Source organism: Pelophylax lessonae (genome assembly GCF_965119305.1).
Source record: "Pelophylax lessonae genome assembly, chromosome: 5".
Classification (NCBI taxonomy): domain Eukaryota; kingdom Metazoa; phylum Chordata; class Amphibia; order Anura; family Ranidae; genus Pelophylax; species Pelophylax lessonae.
In genome coordinates, this window is record NC_138772.1 from 111731016 (window position 1) to 111750874 (window position 19859).

A 19859-nucleotide genomic window follows, 5' to 3' on the forward strand; every position below is an offset into this window, starting at 1 on the left:
GTTACCTAGTTGGCTATGGTTAGCCTTGGGAATTTCTTTCTGCTGTTTTCCCACCCCTCATGTTTAACACTGCTTTGGCACGTCCCAATAGTTAAGAAGAACCAGGAGCTGTGTCCGTCAATGAACAACAGAGAAAACTTGGATTTTTGACTGGATTTTTGAATTAAAACTTTGGCTGTAAAATGCATTTCTTTGATGTTCATTGACAGACACAGCACCCACCCCTCTGTGGAGTAAGTTTTGTTACAAGCAGTGTCAGAGGAAAGCCAAGTGCCTATAGCTGAGTGTGATTGTATACCCCCTGGGACTGCCCATAGGCCTGGTCAAGCTTTTTCCTGCCTAGTGTCCTACTCCTGTAGGGGGCAGTATAACCCAATGGTTAAGAAGAATCAGGAGCTGTGTCCGTCAATGAACATCAGAGAAATGGATTTTACGGCAATTTTATGGCAAAACTCCCAATAGGAATACATCTAAAGGGGAGCAGGCCCAGCAGATTTCCACATTGGTGCTCTGTAGCTGAATAATAATTATGAAACCACTCCCATTATACTCATTCAGCACAAGAGCACAGAGGACCAAACAGGGATTTCTTCAGAATAACAAAAAGGTAGGAATCTGCAACAAAGTTTGTACATAGATCACCCAGAGGGGAATATTTTTTTCTCAACAAAAGTGGAGTTGCACTTTAAACATCTCTCCACTCATAACCCATATGCCCTTACAAGGGTCACCACACTCAGGAACTATATACCTTCTCTGCTGCTAAACCCAGAACCTAAAAGTGAGGTGGAAAGAAAACAATCACTTAAAGAAGGGTGCACAAATGTGGCACTAGCCCCTGATGAATTGTGGTTTAACATGAAGCTAGTCAGCTTGCTATGTTTGTAATAAAGTACACTGCTCAAAAAAAATATTAAAGGAACACTTTTAAAAACACATCAGATCTCAATGGGAAAAAATTCTCAGGCTGGATAGCTATAATGATATGGACTGGGTAAAGTGTTGGGAACAAAAAGATGCCATAACATTTGATGGAAATGAAAATTATCACCCTACAGAGGGCTGAATTCAAAGACACCCCAAAAATCAAAGTAAGAAAATGATGCAGCAGGCTAGTTCATTTTGCTGAAATTGCATTGCAGCAACTTAAAATGGTACTCAGTATGGCCCCCACGTGCTTCTCTGCATGCCTGACAATGTTGGGGCATGCTCCTAATGAGAAGACAGATTGTTTTCTGGGGTATTTCCTCCCAGATCTGGACCAGGACATCACTGAGCTCCTGAAAAGACTGAGGTGCAACCTGGCAGCATCAGATGGACCAAAATAATGTCCCAGAGGTGTTCTATTAGATTTAGGTCAGGCGAGCATGGGGTCATTCAATGGCATAATTTTCTCCTCCAGCAACTAGCTGAATACTCTCACCACATGAGGCCGGGCATTGTCGCGCACTGCAGGGTCTGACAATGGGTCCAAGGAATTAATCCCTATACCTAATGGCAGTTAGGGTGCCATTGTCTAGCCCAGTGTTTCTCAACTCCGGTCCTCAGGGCACACTAACAGGCCAGGTTTGCAAGATAACTGAAATACATCACAGGTGATATCATTTGCTGCTCAGTGATTGCAGTATTCTAGTCTGCATCCCCCGCAGGTAATACTTAAAATCTGGCCTGTAAGTGTGCCCTGAGGAACGGAGTTGAGAAACATTGGTCCAGCCTGTAGCGGTCTATGCATCCCTTTCCATGGATATGCCTCCCCAAACCATCACTAACCCACCACCAAACCGGTCATGCTGAACGATGTTACAGGCAGCATACAGTTCTCCATGGCTTCTCCAGACCCTTTCACATCTGTCACGTGCTCAGGGTGAACCTACACTTATCTGTGAAAAGCACAGGGCACCAGTGGCGGACCTGCCTTTTCTGGTGTTCAATGGCAAATGCCAATCAAGCTTCATGGTGCCGGGCAGTGAGCACAGGGCCCACTAGAGGACGTCGAGCCCTCAGGCCACCCTCATGAAGTCTGTTTCTGATTGTTTGGCCAGAGACATTCACACCAGTGGCCTGCTGGAGTTCATTTTGTAGAGCTCTGGCAGTGCTCATCCTGTTCCTCCGTGCACAAAAGAGCAGATATCGGTCCTGCTGATGGGTTAAGGACTTTCTATGTCCCTGTCCAGCTCTCCTAGAGTAACTGCCTGTCTCCTGGAATCTCCTCCATGCTCTTGAGACTGTGCTGGGAGACACAGCAAACCTGGCAATGGCACAAATTGATGTGCTGACCTGGAGGAGTTGGACTGCCTGTGAAACCTCTATAGGGTCCAGGCATTGCTTCACGCTACCAGTAGTGATACTGACCCTAGCCAAATGAAAAACGAGTGAAAAACAGAAAAGATAAGTAGGAAAAAAAATACCATTGGCCTCCACCTGCAAAACCATTCTGGTTTTGGAGATCGTCTCATTGTTGCTCATCCAGTGCACCTGTTAATTTCATTAACACCAAAGCAGCTGAAAATGATTAACAACCCCCCTCTGCTACTTAGCTGACCAAAACAATATCCCAGGAGTTTAACTGACTTGATGCTATACTGTGATTAAAAAAAGTGTTCCTTTAATTTTTCGTTCCTCTGTAATGGTAATGTTAAGCAGTGGTTTCCTTTCCTCTGGCTAATGGTTAAAGACGAATTCCTGGTATGGATATTTTTGGTCCAAAGTAACAAGGGTTGCACCAATACTGGATTTTTATCGGCGAGCACCGATACGTTTGGTCAAGTACTCTCCGATACCGAGTGCCGATACCTTTGTAATGTGATTTAAGCCCATACAAAATAAAAGCACTGCAAGGAATCGCATGCGATTTAAACAGGAATGCGGTTTCCCACACTGCTCTTGTGTGAACCATGGCTGAAATCACTATGACAAGCTTGGGTTCACACAGGAGCGGTGCAGGAAACCGCATGTGATTCGGACAGGAATCGCACCGCATTCCTGTTCAAATCGCATGCAATTCTTTCAGCGCAATTTGAGCTCATTAATTTTGTATTGGCTCAAATCACACTGCAAAGACATCGGTTTCAGGTATCAGAGCATTTTCACGAGTATTCATGAAAATACTCAATATTGATGCAACCCTAAAAGTAACTATGCCCATACTATACCTGGGGATCCCTATAGAAGCTGGAAATCAATGCAGTAGGCACCAATATTACAATGATCTCGGCTAACTTCCGGGTCCCGTGTCAAGCACCTGCCCAGCTGCAATGTGAACACAGCAGGTCAGTCACTCGGCATGGGTGCCATTCAGAAAATGCAAAGCCTTTATTGACAGGACAAGGTGGAGAGCATCACATCACTGACCCACCTCTCCACCTCAACCAATCAGAGGAGCTTGCATTCATTGAGCAAATGCAAAGCATTCTCTGAATGGCACTTGTGCTGAGTGGGCATGTGTCTTCAGCACCCCCATTGTGGGGATGTCCCCATTGTGGGGACTTTCATAGTTCTGAACAATACTCACAACCTCAAGCTGGTCAACACTGGCAGGATAGCACATCCTGTCTTTGGAAAGACAATATAAAACTTACTAAAAAGGTGAAGATTGACCCTAAAATTCCATTGAAAAGCTATAGTTTTCCAAGACTATACCAGAGAATTTAAATGCTTAAACAAAGTCCTTTAAGACATTTACATACCACAATAGTTCTTAACAGGGGTGAATGTGTAATTAACTTAAAAGTAACCATTTAGCAAACTACTGTATATAAATGTATGGTGTTATCAGACAATACCTTATAGTCATCCATCCACACATGCGCCAAACGTAAAGAATTATGGGCCATAGTGTCATGGCCTCCTGGAGAGCCATAAGGACGCCTCTTACGAAAGATGTGCCCCACTCTGGAGCAAGGTACTATGAGTAGACTTCCACCACACATCCAGATCTGAAAAAACAGATACATACTTACTTCCAGCATCTCAATTTACAAATCACTTAGGGATCAATCTAATTAAAAAAAATAAAAAAATACCGCCTGACCCAGGAGATATGGCACTTTAACCACTTGCCGACCGCCGCCCGACTATATACGGCGGCGGTCAGCCCCTCCCAGGCAAAGTGACGTACCGGTACGTCACTAGCCTGGGAGCGAATAGGGGGCGAGCGTGCGCCGCCGGAGGTGCGCTCCCGCCCCCGTGCATGTGACCGGCGGATCCGATGTCCGCCGGTCACTCGCGATCGTCGGGTGGAGAGGGAGAAAGGCAGGCGGCTAATGTAAACAAAGCCGCCTGTCATTCTTCCCTGTGTAAAAGCACAGATCACTCGCTCCTGCTATGTAGGATCGTTGATCTGTGCTGTTACACACACAGCCACATCCAATCACAGTAACAAACACGCCCCTAGGGACACACTTAACCCCTCCCTCTCCAATAAAGTTAACCCCTTCCCTCCCAGTGTCATTTTTACAGTAACAGTGCATATGTATAGCACTGATTACTGTAGTAATGTCACTGGTACCCCCAAAAGTGTCAAAAATGTCAGTCAAGGGTCCGATCTGTCCGCCGCAATATCGCAGTCCCGCAAAAAAAAAAAAAAAAAAAAATCGCAGATCGCCGCCATTACTCGTTAAAAAAAAAAAAAACTATTAAAATGACAAATCTTTCCCTTAGTTAGTAAACACAATAACTTTTGCGCAAACCAATCAAAAACGGAATTTTTGTAAAATCTTACCTGTAAAATTCCTTTCTCTGAGTCCTCCGACAGTCGCCGCCTCTTCATATTCGTCACATATGGGGTATTAGACTTTGCTCCGAAGGAGTAGCTAGGCAACAGAATATGTTAACATTAAAGCTTTTAACATATCCCACCCTCAAGGGGTGGTCCCCTCAGTCAATACCCTCCTACTTCCTGCAACCATATCTCAGTTTCAGTGGAATAGCAGTAGAGTATACAACCAAACCCCAAAAGAGGGGCGGGGGCGGCGACTGTCGGAGGACTCAGAGAAAGGAATTTTACAGGTAAGATTTTACAAAAATTCCGTTTTCTCTTACGTCCTCCGACAGTCGCCGCCTCTTTATATTCGTCACATATGGGGACGTCCCAAAGCAGTGCAAACATGAGGGGTGGGAAACGCATCCGCGCCGAAAGGCAACGCAGTCTCCGCATCAAAGAAAGGAACCTTACCAAAGGAAGGAAACCAGCTGGGCTACAGGAACAACAAGTGCTCAACAGGAGCAACAACCCAGGAAAAGACAAATAACCAGGGGATAAAAAACTTATCCCAACAGCCAGAGGTCCCCAACAAGGGACCCTAGGGAATTGCCGCACTAAGAACCTTGCGGCCAAAGGAAGCATCCGCCGATGCCTGAACATCTACTTTGTAGAATTTTGTGAAAGTATGCACGGTCGACCAGGTCGCCGCCTTACACACCTGGGCTACAGAAGCCCCATGACGACAGGCCCAAGACGTACTCAGAGATCTAGTAGAGTGCGCCTTCACAGGCACAGGGGGAACCTTCCCCTGCAAGGCATAGGCCTGTTCAATGGTCTGCCTGATCCATTTGGCGATGGTAGAGGCCGACGCCGCCATGCCCTTCCGAGGACCCTCTGGAAGAACAAACAAGGAGTCCGTCTTTCGAAAAGACTCAGTCGATTTAAGGTAAACCCTTATCGCCCGAACAACATCCAAAGAATGTAATCTTACCTCCTTTGGATGTTTAGGCTTCGCGCACAGCGAAGGCAAGACAATATCCTCATTAAGATGGAATTCCGAAACTCGCTTCGGAAGAAAAGAAGGATTAGGTCGCAAGACCACCTTATCCAAATGAACAACCAGATACGGAGACTTGCAGGACAAAGCCGCCAGCTCCGACACTCTGCGAGCCGAAGTGATCGCAACCAAAAAGGCGACCTTTTTGGACAACATAGACAACGAGATCTCCCTGATCTGTTCAAAAGGAGCACGTTGTAACACAGATAGAACGAGATTCAAGTCCCAAGGGGGCAGAGGATCCCTCCTAGGAGGAACCAGATGCCGCACTCCCTGAACAAAAGTGCCAACCAAGGAGTTGGAAGCCACGGGACGTTGAAACAGAACGGCCAGCGCAGACACCTGACCCTTTATCGTAGCCAGCGCCAAACGCTGATCGACACCCGTTTGAAGGAAGGACAGCACTCGGGAAACCGAGTACATGCGGGGTGAAAACCCCCTGGACTCACACCAGGCAAAATAGGCCTTCCAAGTACGGTAATAAACCTTCCCCGAGGAAGACTTCCTCGCGTTGATCAAGGTATGAACGACCTCTGGGGAGAGACCCTTCTCCTTCAGGACCTCGGTCTCAACAGCCAGGCCGTCAAAGCCAGCGACTGTAAAGCAGGATGGTATATCGGTCCTTGAGACAGGAGATCGTCTCGAAGAGGCAGACGCCACGGGGCGTCAACCGCCAGATTCACGAGGTCTGCGTACCAGGACCGGCGAGGCCAGTCCGGTGCCACAAGAATCACCGTGCTGCGTTCCGAGTGTAACCTGCGAAGGAACCTGGACAGCAACTGAATCGGTGGAAATGCGTACATCAGCCTGTACTGATGCCACGGGGCCACTAACGCGTCCGACGCGTCTGCCCGAGGGTCGCGCGTCCTTGCCACGAACCTTCTCACCTTGTTGTTGAGACGAGACGCGAACAGGTCCACATCTGGAAGACCCCACTTCGCGCACAACATCTGGAAGACAGCCGGGTGGAGAGACCATTCCCCCTGATCCAGGGTCTGGCGACTCAGATAGTCCGCCTGCCAGTTCTCCACCCCCGGAATGTGAACCGCCGTTATCGCCGGGACATGAGTCTCGGCCCAAGACAGAATGTCGGCCACTTCTCGAGCCGCTCGGGCACTCCTGGTGCCCCCTTGGTGGTTGATGTAGGCCACCGCCGTGGCATTGTCCGTCTGCACCCGAACCGGGCAGCCCTGCAGCCGGTCCGTCCAGCGATGAAGACAGAGATTTATCGCACGCAATTCCAGAATGTTGATCGGAAGGGAGGACTCCCCCTCCGACCAAGTCCCCTGGGCGGACAGAACGCCCAGAACACCACCCCAGCCCGACAGGCTGGCATCCGTGGTGATTACCGTCCACGAGATAGGACGAAACGACTTGCCCCCGGACACCATCGGGGACTGGAGCCACCACAGAAGGTCTCTTCTGGTGCGATGACTCAACGAGATTTGAAGATCCAGAGATTGAGGTCGCCCGTCCCACATGGACAGGATCTCCGCTTGGAGACCCCGCGTGTGAAACTGGGCGAAGGGAATCGCCTCGAAGGCCGAGACCATCAATCCCAGACATCTCATGCACGTCCGCAGAGACGAGTGCGGAACGTCCCTGAGGGACCTGACTTCCTCCTGAAGAGTTCTGAGTTTGTCTTCCGGCAGGAAGACCTTCGCCTGCACCGAGTCCAGAATCATTCCCAGGTAGGGAAGACGAACCGACGGACTCAGTGTCGACTTTGGAAAATTTATCGTCCAACCAAACTCCTGCAGAGTTTGCATCGTGACAGACAGGTCCTTCTCCAGACCCTGGCTGGTCGCAGACCGAACCAGAATGTCGTCCAGATACCCCAGGACAGAAATGTCCTGGGCCCTCAACAATGCCAGAACCGGTGCAAGCACCTTGGTGAAGACCCGCGGAGCCGAGGCGAGACCAAAAGGCAACGCCACGAACTGGTAGTGATCCTCCGCAATGGCAAATCGAAGGTACCTCTGGTGACCCTTGAAAATGGGGATGTGAAGATACGCATCCTTCAAATCGATGGAGGCCATGAATTCCCCCGGAACCAGGGCAGCCACCACCGACCGCAGGGATTCCATGCGGAACTTGCGAACCCGCACAGAGTGGTTCAGAGCCTTCAAGTCCAGAATTGGACGAACCTTGCCCTCCTTTCTGGGCACGGTGAACAGATTGGAATAAAACCCCCGAAATCTGTCCCGATGAGGCACCGGAACTACCACTCCCTGAGCCCTCAGGTCCCGCACCGCCAGGTGCAGGTCCCGTAAACGCTCTGGAGACAGTTGAAGATTTGAGGGAAAAAATCTGCTCTCCGGCCGAGAGAGAAACTCGATCTTGTAACCAGATCGAACGATCTCCTGAACCCATCTGTCCCGCACGCGGGCCAACCAGGGCTGAAGAAAACCGAGCAAGCGTCCCCCCACCCCAAAACTGGGTGAGGGCGCCCCTTCAGGCCGCACTGTTATGGGCTGCGGATCCGGATTGACCGGACTTCTGTTTTCCAGACCAGGGCTTCTTCTGAGAGCCTTGACCTTTGAACGGTTTTCCCTTGTAGTGCGACCGAAAGGCACGAAAGGACCCCTGAGGGGGCCGAAAATTAGCATGCTTCTTCCCAGAAGCCCCCTTAGCCTTGGGGAAATGGGGCAAGAGAGTGCTCTTACCTCCGGTGATCCCCTTAATCAACACATCCAAGGACTCCCCAAAAAGGCGAGACCCATCATAAGGCAGATTGGCTAAGGTCTTACGTGAAGATTGGTCCACCGACCAACATTTCAACCAAACCAGGCGGCGAGACAACACCGCCACGCTGTGCACACGTGCAGCCAACGGGACTAGGTCCAAGTCCGCATCACACAGATACATGACACCCTGGTGGATTTGATCCACCATATCCAGGGTCGCCGGCGAGGCCGAGTCGGCCACTAGGACGCGCCTAAGCATCTGCGTCCAACTTGCGACCGCCTGGGCCGCCATGAGAGAGGCAAACAGAGCCTTAAGCATAGAACCCGTAACAGAATAAGTATGACGGGCAAGAGACTCCAATCTCCTATCCGTGGCATCACGGAACACAGGGGAATCCTCTGCAGGAATCGCAGTGGATTTGTTTAAAACCGCAATAGCGTGATCCACTGGGGGTGGCACACACCACCTTTCATCAGTGGAAGGCGAGAAAGGATAACGCAGCTTGAACCTACTTGGTACAGCAAAAGGTTTGCGCAGATTGCGCCATTGTTCCTTAAGAGCGCGCTGAAAATCATCATTGCAGGGAAAAACCTGCGGCGTCCTGCGTTTTCTCTGCGTCCCATAAGCCGCCAAGGCAGCGGGGGGACACACTTCATCCTGCAAACGCAGCGTTTGTTTAATGGAAGCAATCAATTCATCCATGATTGCAAGCTCTTCAGGGGAGCCAGGGGGAGAATTATCAACCCCTTCAACTTCAGCCTCCACCTCGGACCCCACTAGATCCAGGGAGGAGCGGGACCCCGATAAGGAGGCCCCCGCCATAACAGCCCCATCACCTTCACCCTCAGAATCAGAGGAAAGAGAAACTCTGGGTCTTTTAGTAGATTGAGCAGCCACCAGCATCTGCACCTGAGCAGCAAGGCCAGCCACAATAGTGGCTAAATCCCCCCCTGGGGGGGAAACAGCGGTCCCCTGGCTTTCCACCAAGGCGGTAGGAAATTTGCCCTCCTGAGAATCCATTGCCCCTATTACAAATGCCGGATAATAAAGGGTTAACTGCCCCTTTAACAAGCGCGGCGAGCGCAGCCCACCGCACCACACACAAGCACAATGAGACCCCCACAGGGACAATAAAACTGACACAGGCAATGGATAAGAAGGATATAACCTGAGGAGACCCTCGCCGCTGCTGCTGCCTCGATCGGTGTTCCTGGAGAAGAGGAAGTGATGCTGCCAGGGCGCTCTATGAAAGCCTATGGGAGGCTACAAGAAAATGGCCGCCATGCATGTAGAACATGCGGCCGGAGCGAGTGTAGGCAAAATGGCGCCGTTTGACGCCGAAACCGCCGCTCCACAGTACAGTAATGCACACATGTCATCCATGTATAAAAAAACATGTCAGATCGCCGCAGCGATCGCTGTATAGTGCCCAAACATGCCCCACAGCACACAGCTTCTCACACTGACAAGGCTGACACACACAGTGTCACACAGCTCCCCCCCCCCCCCTTGCAGCCCACAGCATGCAGCCGAGTGATAGGGAGACAAACAGTGTGAACAGAGGCAGGTTACACAGTCCCAGACTGACACCCCCCCCAGACAGACAGGTCCCCACATAGATACACTTACCTCACAATGGCGTGGGGGACCCGCACAGGCGAACAAGCCGCTGCACATGAGGCAGGGAGAGTCGCATACAAGACGCACAGAATGGGGGTTAAGAAACCGCACAGCGTCCAGTGAGGTAGCCACCTCACCAATCATCCCTGCACCGAACAGGGATGGGTCGTTCACTGTGCCAGGAGCGTTACCTGGCTGAACGCTCGATGGCAGGCTTGGAAGCCACTGACCCACGACCTGCGACCAGGGGGATCAGCCCGAGACCCAGCCCGCATGATCCTCTTCATCCGAAGAACTAACTAACGCTGACAAAAAGAACAGCTAAGTAAAGGTAGAGAGAAAACTCAAACAAAAAATCAAAAAAGAAGAAAGAGTCTGGGGCACAAAGCCCCAGCACAGAGAGAGCCAGCCACTCCTGACAAGCTAGACATTGAAACTGAGATATGGTTGCAGGAAGTAGGAGGGTATTGACTGAGGGGACCACCCCTTGAGGGTGGGATATGTTAAAAGCTTTAATGTTAACATATTCTGTTGCCTAGCTACTCCTTCGGAGCAAAGTCTAATACCCCATATGTGACGAATATGAAGAGGCGGCGACTGTCGGAGGACGTAAGAGAAATACGCTTTTTGCAATTTTTTTTACCAAACATATGTAGCAGAAAACAAATTGGCCTAAAATGTTAAAAAATTTTGACTTTTACATTTTTTTGGGGGGGAATTTCATATAAAGAAAATGTGAAAGATATTATTTTTGCAAAATTGTCGCTCTTTTTTTTGTTTATAGCGCATGATCAAAAAAAAAAAAAAAAAAAAAAAAAAAAAAAATCGCACAGGTGATCAAATACCACCAAAAGAAAGCTCTGTTTGTGGGGAAAAAAAGGATGTCAATTTCATTTGGGTACAGCATCGCACGACCGTGCAATTGTCCATTAAAGTCACGCAGTGCCGAATCGCAAAATAGGCCCTGGTCAGGAAGGGGGTAAAATCTTTCGGGGCTTAAGTCAGGGCTCGACAATCCCCGGGCGCCAGGTCGCATTTGCGACTAGAATTAGCGACCTGGCGCCTGGGGGTGCCCTGCAGAAGGTGTCCTGTCATTTTTGCCCGGACTTCCGCGCACGGAGTGCACGGACTTCCGGGCCGTCCGAAAATCGAGGCCCCGGCTTTTCGGCCTACTTGAGATGACAGGCTTCCAATGGGGAACTGGCGCCCTCTTGTGGAGGCCGGGAGTAATGACTGTTTCCACTGCCTTTTTGTTCTCAATTCATTCATTACCATCTCCCTGTCCAGTTAGTTACCTTTGACAGGGAGTGTGGTTATTATTATTTAATTTATTTTTTAAATGTAAAAAAAAAAATATATATTTTTTTCTTTTTTTTTTAATTATTTAAAATAAAAAAAATTCTTTTTTTTCCAATTATTAAAAAAAAATATATATATATATATATATATATATATAAATATATATCTATATAAAAAAAAAATATATATATATAAATATATATCTATATATAAAAAAAAAAAAAATATATATATATATATATATATATATATATATATATATATATCTATATCTATATAAATATATATCTATATATCTCTCTCTCTCTCATATATATATATATATATATATATATATATATATATATATATATATATATATATATATATAGATATAATCTCCTTTTTTTTTTTTTTTTTCTCGTCGCCATGCCACAGCCGAAGGCCCCTTTCACACGGGCTGTCTGATCAGGTCCGCCTGTCAGTTTTTCAGGCAGACCTGATCGGACCCTTGATTCTCCTCTATGGAGCAGTAATCTGCCGCCATCTGATCCTGTCCACCAAAAGCAGACGGATGGATCGGATCAGATGGCATCGGATGGAAAGAGACAGACAGTCTGTTTTCATCCAATTGTGCTAGAGGAGAGTGGGGTTCTAGTCGTATTTATGTGTAAATTTAGTATCCGTTTTATTAAATAAAGCTTGGTTGTTAGTTTAAAAAAAAAAAAAACTGGCTCCTAACTTTTTTAGCTGGCTCCTAGATTTCAGGAAAATTTGTCAAGCCCTGGCTTAAGTGGTTAAAAGTGGTTTGTACTTTTTATTTAAATGCTTTTAGAAGCCATCCAATCACAAAACTGCACCAGAAATCCAAAAAATAAAAACATCTCACAAAGTGTTATACTTACTCGGAATGAAATTTCCAGGTTCTCTCCACCCCAGATGTCCATGCCACTGTCATACTGGCCCAATGTATTAAAGTATTCCCTGTCCATTGCAAAGAGACCTCCAGCCATTGTGGGAGACCTGGAATTCCAACAATTCTAAGTCATATTTTTTTTATAACAGAAGTGCAAATCTGGATCCTTTATGACACATAAAATTTGTGTATTGATCAGAAGCGTGGGAGGGTGGACTAAGCTTGCTGTACATGGCAGGATTTCCGCAAACATGACAATCAGCACTGGATGCCATAGATATGCATATTGTATTTATTCAACAACACTAATGCTAGTTGCTTGTTACACATCACAATACAAGAGCTGCATTTATACTCTGCATTCAGAACCAGGAAAAGGTCCAGGCCATGTTAATCTGTTTGCATATTCTCTAAAATCTACCCAAATAATGATCTACCAAGTATAGACTTTAAGACCTTGAAGGCTTTGAGGGTACGTTTGTTGCTATTTCAACTGCCTCATGGGTAATCAAAAAAAGTGAAATAGTTGGTGGGAAGGAAAATGCACGAGGGCTGTGTGTAGGAGAACAGGAGGTGGATTGAGGTGATCACTAGTTCAGTTATACTTACTCTACTAATGCCTCGTACACACGCAGCGATTATCGGCCGACCGATCGTCCGACTTTTGTCCAGAGTGGTGTTTTGTTGGTTGGAATGTGCCTAGACTGCACACAAATTTTCTCGGCCAACAAAAATCTACTTCAGAAGTGATGTCATGTGCTGGTTTACTTTGCGTGTGTTTTTTCTTCTCTGAGCATGCCCAGTCTTGCTCATCAGATTTTTGTCTGCCGAAATCTGTACTGACTGACGGAAAATCGGCCGTTGTGTTGACGGCCAACAAAAATTATATAGCCTGCACACCAGATTTTTTTCGGCCGAAAAGTCGGAGTCGGTTGTCGGAAGCATCATACTAACAAGCCGAAAATCGGCCGATCGGACGTTGGCCGAAAATTCACAGCCAATTATCGACGCGTGTGTACGGGGCTTAACCTAAAAAATAATTTAAAAAAGTACACTCCATCCAGATGATTTTTGGTCTCTTCCATGTTGTTCAGGAAAATCTCCACCTCTCCAGGCTTGCCTTACCCCTGATCTAAGAGGTCTGAAAGAAACTTTTTTCGTTCATGGACAAATTCAATTAGCATAGGGCATTGGAAACAGGAAAGGAGGACTATGATTGCTTGCTACAGGCAACAACAATTCTACCACCAAAGGCTTATGATCACGTGGCCATCAGCTCACAAGTTTGTCTCTTTTTGGCTGTAAAAACTGGCCACACGCTTCAGATTATGGCTTAAATCTGAGGAACAATCAGATGAAAAATGATTTCCAGGGAAGATATACTTTGCATACATAACATTGGGCCAGCTTAGAACAATGCAAGTATGCATATGTGATACCTGGTCAGCCTTTGTGGAAGTTGTAAATTACCATAGTAACCTCAGCTAGTACAGTGATGGCCGCAGTCTTCCGATTAACTTCTACATCGTAACCACAGGGGGACACTAGCTCAGCATGAACACCAGGGTCTACACTATATCCTTATTATAATGTGAATTGTGTTAACTTTAAATTTCCCCTGCATATGATTAGAGCATTCAAACAGGTTTTTTTCAAGGATTCTAGGACATGATAGGTTAATTAAAGAAGAACCCCAAGTGTTTTTTTAGGAAAAAGTAAAAAATCTGCAATACTCTGCAAGTATTGTGAAATTTTAAAACTCACTTTCAGTCCAGCACTGTGCCCCACAGAAGATCTGCTCATACACCAAATTAAACCACTTCCAGTAGGCCCAGGCTGCCATGGCCACATGAGGAGGGGAGGGGGGTCTGGAGTGGGTTTACAGTACTACTGCATTGAATGCCACTAAAATTTCACTATGGGAGCATCATTCAGTGCAGGAGAAGAAACCGCAGAAGAAAAAAAGAGGGACCCATGGTTAGAAGACCCTTGGTATTTTTTTTTCCCTGCAGGTGATTGGGTCCTTTTAGCAGAAAAGAAGTCAGGTACAAAAATCTAATAACTGCCAAAGTTGGAAAGTATAATATAATCTATAGTAAACTAAATACACTTACTAACTGACCCCAATTTTCTACTTGTATGCTAAAATCAGTAACATTTTTTTTTGCACCCCCACAAATGCCGAAACAGGTGCCATCTTTAACTGCAAGGCCATCCCTCGGTCTCCAAGATTATGTTGATGCATGAAATGCATATTACTAACAGCTTTCATGCATCGCTAAAGCTGCATAAAGTCTTTTGCTGCTGATCTTTATTATCGTGTAAAGGAGAAGTAAGGCCAAAGCTCTTTTGACCATACTTCTCCTGTGGGTCATTCTGCACTACTGTGACCTGTTTTCGGGTAAAAAAAAGTCTGCTTTTGACTGACGTCACCAAGCGGGTATAGACTCTGGAGAGATCCCAACTTTGGGATTCACCCAGATGCTTGGAATGTCAGATGGCTGAGCCTCTCAGTGCTCCACTGAAAGCCTGAGCCAGCTCCCACCCCCACCACAGTCCAACAGTCCAGTGAGATAGTCACTGGTTCTCTGCTCACCGAAGAACCGAGCAATCAGTGGTATTTGATCACTCGGTTCTCAGTCTTAGAACCGGCAGGGGACTGATGCAGCATCCACCTGGGTATGACTGTTTTGTTTTTTGAATTTCCAAACTTCTCTTTTAACCATTGGTGTATTGTCAAATGGAAACAAAATTGCACAAGCAGAATAATAAGACTTTACATTCCAGCATCTGTTCCAGGAACACTCCATGGCTGATCATGCATGGTCCACCAAGTATGCTGAATGTCGCCATCTGAAAACACTTCATAAATATAGAGTCTGCAGGACTATTACACAACAGGGTGAGCTTTGATATGGCTCAAAGTTGAAAAGCAGGGTCAAGTTCTGGAGATGGGCTTTACAGTGTACACGGCTTCATCTTATTAAGCTTAATGAAAATTCACTTTACAAGGTGAGCACTCCCTATTCCTTTAAAAATCACCCCTGGGGTCTTGGGTATAGATTAAGATATAAATCACCATGGAAGAACAAGCTATATATAACATTATTAATAAAGTAACAATTTTACTTTGAAATATAAATAGTGTGGTAGACAAACACCAGATGACGGTATGCTGATGCTGGGAAACCGTTTTTAGCTCAGCCCAGTTCTGGAAAGTTAAAATCACTTCCATATTGCGACTCTCTATATTTACAGCAATACAGACATGCGGCCAACCCAACCACAAAACATTTTCCAAAATCCAATCCAGCTAATAGAATCTAATAGTATCCTGTTTTTGGTCAAATGAATCCTTTGGATTCCAGGCAGATACCAAGAGCCAGGTCATGTATTCATATTACAGCAGGAGCTGGCTTGGACGCCACTATGAGAGAGGAGCTGGCAGAGCTGAAATCCAGCTTTCTCCAATCTGGGACACAAAGTACAAAAGCAGCTAAAACAGCAATCCCGGAATGAAGCAATGTATTCTGGTGGTTACTACATGAAAATAAATCCACAGCTCAACCAACATATTGTTGTTTATGTGTGTAATCCCTCTTTTAGAAATGTCAGGAATGTGGTAGCCGGAAGAGATTGTGCTCTCATTCATAGGACAGACGTTAGGGATAGAGACTGGGGACTTTGTGCATAATCCACCTTATTCCTGTTGAAGGCATCGACCATTTTTCTTTGCATGTGTTCACTTTACAGATATCAATCTTTGCATACTTTAAAATTAGGCACTTTTTGTTCACATATACTAAAGAGCACCCCATAAAGCCCTAAACTCGGGGAGGTACTATAATAAATACATCTTGGCCAGCTTTAGCCTGGGCTCATCCCTTCTACTTCCCATACCTCGCCATGGATCAGCAAGGCCACCCATCAAGGTGATGAACCAAGTGAGGAGGCACAACAAGGAGTACCAGAGTGAATCTTCTGAAATCACTATTTACAGATAGTTAAAGGATGAACTTTAAACTAGGAGACGGGGGGGGAGGGCTCGGAAGTAGAGTCAGTCAGGAGGGAGCAAAGGACTGAAGGCAGTTGTAGAGTCAGCAGCGACAGTAGGTCCATAACATCAATTGGTAGGTCTGTGCGGGAAATCCTCAGACCAAACAGGAATAAACATACCCACCAATCATGTTTAACTTCCGTAAATCTAAGAGGGGTTTATGCTAATGCCAGGAGCCTAGCTAATAAAATGGATGAGTTGGAAATGTTAGTACATGAGGATGAAATAGACCTTGTGGGAATAACGGAGACTTGGTTCGACCCCTCACATGACTGGCTGGCCAATATCCAAGGGTATTCGGTGTACCGGAAGGACAGGGTAAGAAAAAGAGGGGGAGGGGTATGTCTCTATGTCAAGAACAATGTAAGTGTGATAGAGAGGAGTGACATTACAGAAGGGATGAGCATGGATTTAGAATCTGTGTGGGTAGAACTCCATAGGGAAGGAGAAAAGGGAAAGTAATTGTGGGGGTTTGCTATAGGTCACCTAAACAAGGGGAGGAGGTAGAGCTGGAATTTTTAGCACTATTGGGTAAAGTGGCAAAACTGGGATCAGTCATCATATTGGGGGACTTAAATTATCCCGACATTGACTGGGAAGAGGGGACTACACACTCACAGAAGGCCCATCTATTCATGGAAACCTTACAGGATAATTACATGTCACAGTTGGTGGACTCTCCGACTAGGGAAAACGCATTCCTGGATCTATTGATCACTAATGACCCAGACATAATCTCGGAGGTAGGAGTCCAGGACAACCTGGGCTCTAGCGATCACAGGATGATCACATTTAGTATAAATAACAATATAACAAGGCAAGTGGGGAACATAAGAACCCTAAACTTCAGAAGGGCAAACTTTCCAAAATTGTACTCATTGATGGAAAGGGTAAACTGGGACCAAACCCTGGGATCACTGACCACAGAGGAGAAATGGGAATGCTTTAGGAACATATTAAGCAAATGCATCTTGCAGTGCATTCCTATGGGAAATACATTTAGAAGAGACAAAGCTAAACCTGGCTGGCTAAACCGTAGCGTTAAAAAACTTATTAGGGGAAAAAAATTGGCCTTCAAGAAATATAAAGCAGAGGGCACAGTATCGGCTTTCGAGCAATACAAGGAGGCAAATAAGAAAAGTAAACACAAAATCGAGATGGCTAAAACAACTTTGAGAGACAAATAGCGGAGGATAGTAAAAAAAACCCAAAGAAATTCTTTAAATATATCAACAGCAAAAAAACTAGGGCAGAGCATATTGCACACATAATTAACAATGATGGGAGGATGGTTACAGAGGACACTGAAAAAGCAACCGTGCTGAATGCTTTTTTCTTGTCAGTCTTTACACAGGATACGGAGGGGTACACTGACCATGACTGTATGGTTAGTAGTAATACACAGGACTTGCCACTATGACTAACAGGAGGGTGAAATCAGGGAAAGGCTGGACAAACTTAACACAAACAAATCACCGGGCCCGGATGGCGTACATCCCAGAGTACTCAAGGAACTCAGTAAGGTTATATCTAGACCACTGTTCCTGATCTTTGCTGACAGTATTAGGACAGGAGATGTACCAGGGGATTGGAAGAAAGCTAACGTGATTCCGATATTCAAAAAGGGTCAGAGGCATATACCGGGAAATTATAGGCCTGTCAGTTTGACATCAATAGTATGTAAACTTCTGGAGGGGATGATAAGGGACTATATCGTAGAGTTTGCTAAAGACAACAACATCATCAGCAGTAATCAGCACGGGTTTACAAATGGGCGTTCTTGTCAAACCAATCTCTTAACATTCTAGGAGGAAGTGAGCTGTGAGCTAGATAGGGGCAGACCAGTGGATGTGGTGTACTTGGATTTCGCTAAGGCGTTTGATACAGTTCCCCATAAGCGCTTAATTTATAAAATAAGGTCTGCAGGTATCGACAGCAGGATTTGCTCTTGGATACGGAACTGGCTAAAAGGGCGTGTCCAAAGGGTGGTAATAAACAGCGCATACTCAGACTGGTCTGAGGTAGTAAGCGGGGTCCCCCAAGGCTCAGTCCTGGCTGGGACCAACCTTGTTCAATTTATTCATAAACAGCATTGAGGTCGGGATCAGGAGTTCGATAGCAGTTTTTGCAGATGACATAAAATTGACCAGGGCAATAACTGCACAGCATGAAGCAGATATCCTACAGAATGACCTGGACAAAATAACGGAGTGGGCAACGACTTGGCAAATGAGGTTTAATGTGGAGGAGTGTAAGGTTTTGCACTTGGGGACTAGAAACATAAAAGCACAATACACGTTAGGAGGGGAACCCTTGGGGGAATCAAAAATGGAGAAAGATCTGGGAGTCTTGGTTGATGATAGATAAGGCAATAGCATGCAATGTCAAGAGGCAGCTGCCAAAGCCAGCAGAATATTAGCATGCATAAAGAAAGGGATGTATTCCAGAGATAAGACTATAATCCTTCCACTTTATAAAACTCTGGTCCGACCACATCTGGAGTATTCTGTCCAGTTCTGGTCGCCAGTCCTCAGGAGGGATGTGTTGGAGCTGGAGAGAGTCCAGAGAAGGGCAACTAAACTGATTAGGGGATTGGAGGACCTTAATTATGAAGAGCGTCTGCAATCGCTTGATTTATTCTCCCTGAAGAAGAGACGCCTGAGGGGGGACATGATAGCAATTTATAAATATCTCAATGGGGATCTCAGCTTAGAAAAACAGCTGTTCAGTCGGATGGATTGCATGAGGACTCGAGGGCATACATTGCGATTAGAGGAGAAGCGATTTAACCTCAGGCAACGTGGGGGGTTCTTTACTGTTAGGGCTACAAGATTGTGGAATTCTCTACCACAAGAGGTGGTTTCTGCGGGTAGTATGGTGGCTTTCAAAAGACTCTTCGACGTACATCTCAAGGATCAGAACATTCAGGGCTATGTGAGATGATTACAGCCACACACACCTACACAGGTTGAACTGGATGGACTACTGTCTTTATTCAACCTCACCTACTATGTAACTATGAGTTCATCTTTGGGAACATGTTCTACCCCTTCTTAGGATGGAACATGTAACTTGTTCCAACCCCTGCAGCTGCTGCCGGTCTGCACCTCACTATTACTATTTAAAAAAAAAAAAACTTTTCTGTAAATGGGAAACTACCAACAGCCTTTGTGGCTGTCAGCTTGTAGTTCTCAATTAACTACCATGGCACTGTTGAGTGCTGTGGTAGTTCATTGTCTCTTCCTGCCAGTGTGTATCTGCCTTCCCTTACGAGGTACGAGCAAACCGATACACCTACAATTCTGCAGGAGTCCTGCCTGGCAATCTGCTGATCGCGGTTGCAATGCTTTAAAGGATCCAAGTGGAAAAAATAAATGCATATTTTTTTACCTGCAAAAATATGCATTAATTTTATTTTTTTTAAAAAGGTTAAAAAAAAAAAAAAAAAAAGAACTTACACCTTAAGCTTTTAGAGCTCTTGTAGAGAAATGCAAAGTATAAAATCACAAATGCAAGAGTCTGCCTGTTATAGGTTCTCTTT

At 46.0% G+C, this 19859-nt stretch overlaps 1 protein-coding gene across 1 annotated transcript in view; it reads right to left on the minus strand.

The window, feature by feature from the left end:
- Nucleotides 1–19859, minus strand: part of GALNT11 (polypeptide N-acetylgalactosaminyltransferase 11) — an 81782-nt gene that overhangs the window by 17790 nt on the left and 44133 nt on the right. Inside the window, exons 7-8 of the mRNA XM_082257522.1 lie at nt 12251–12368; nt 3783–3935 (exon numbers count right to left, since the gene is read on the minus strand). Of these exons, the coding sequence (XP_082113648.1) occupies nt 3783–3935; nt 12251–12368 (271 nt within the window). The remainder of the gene's footprint in view (nt 1–3782; nt 3936–12250; nt 12369–19859) is intronic.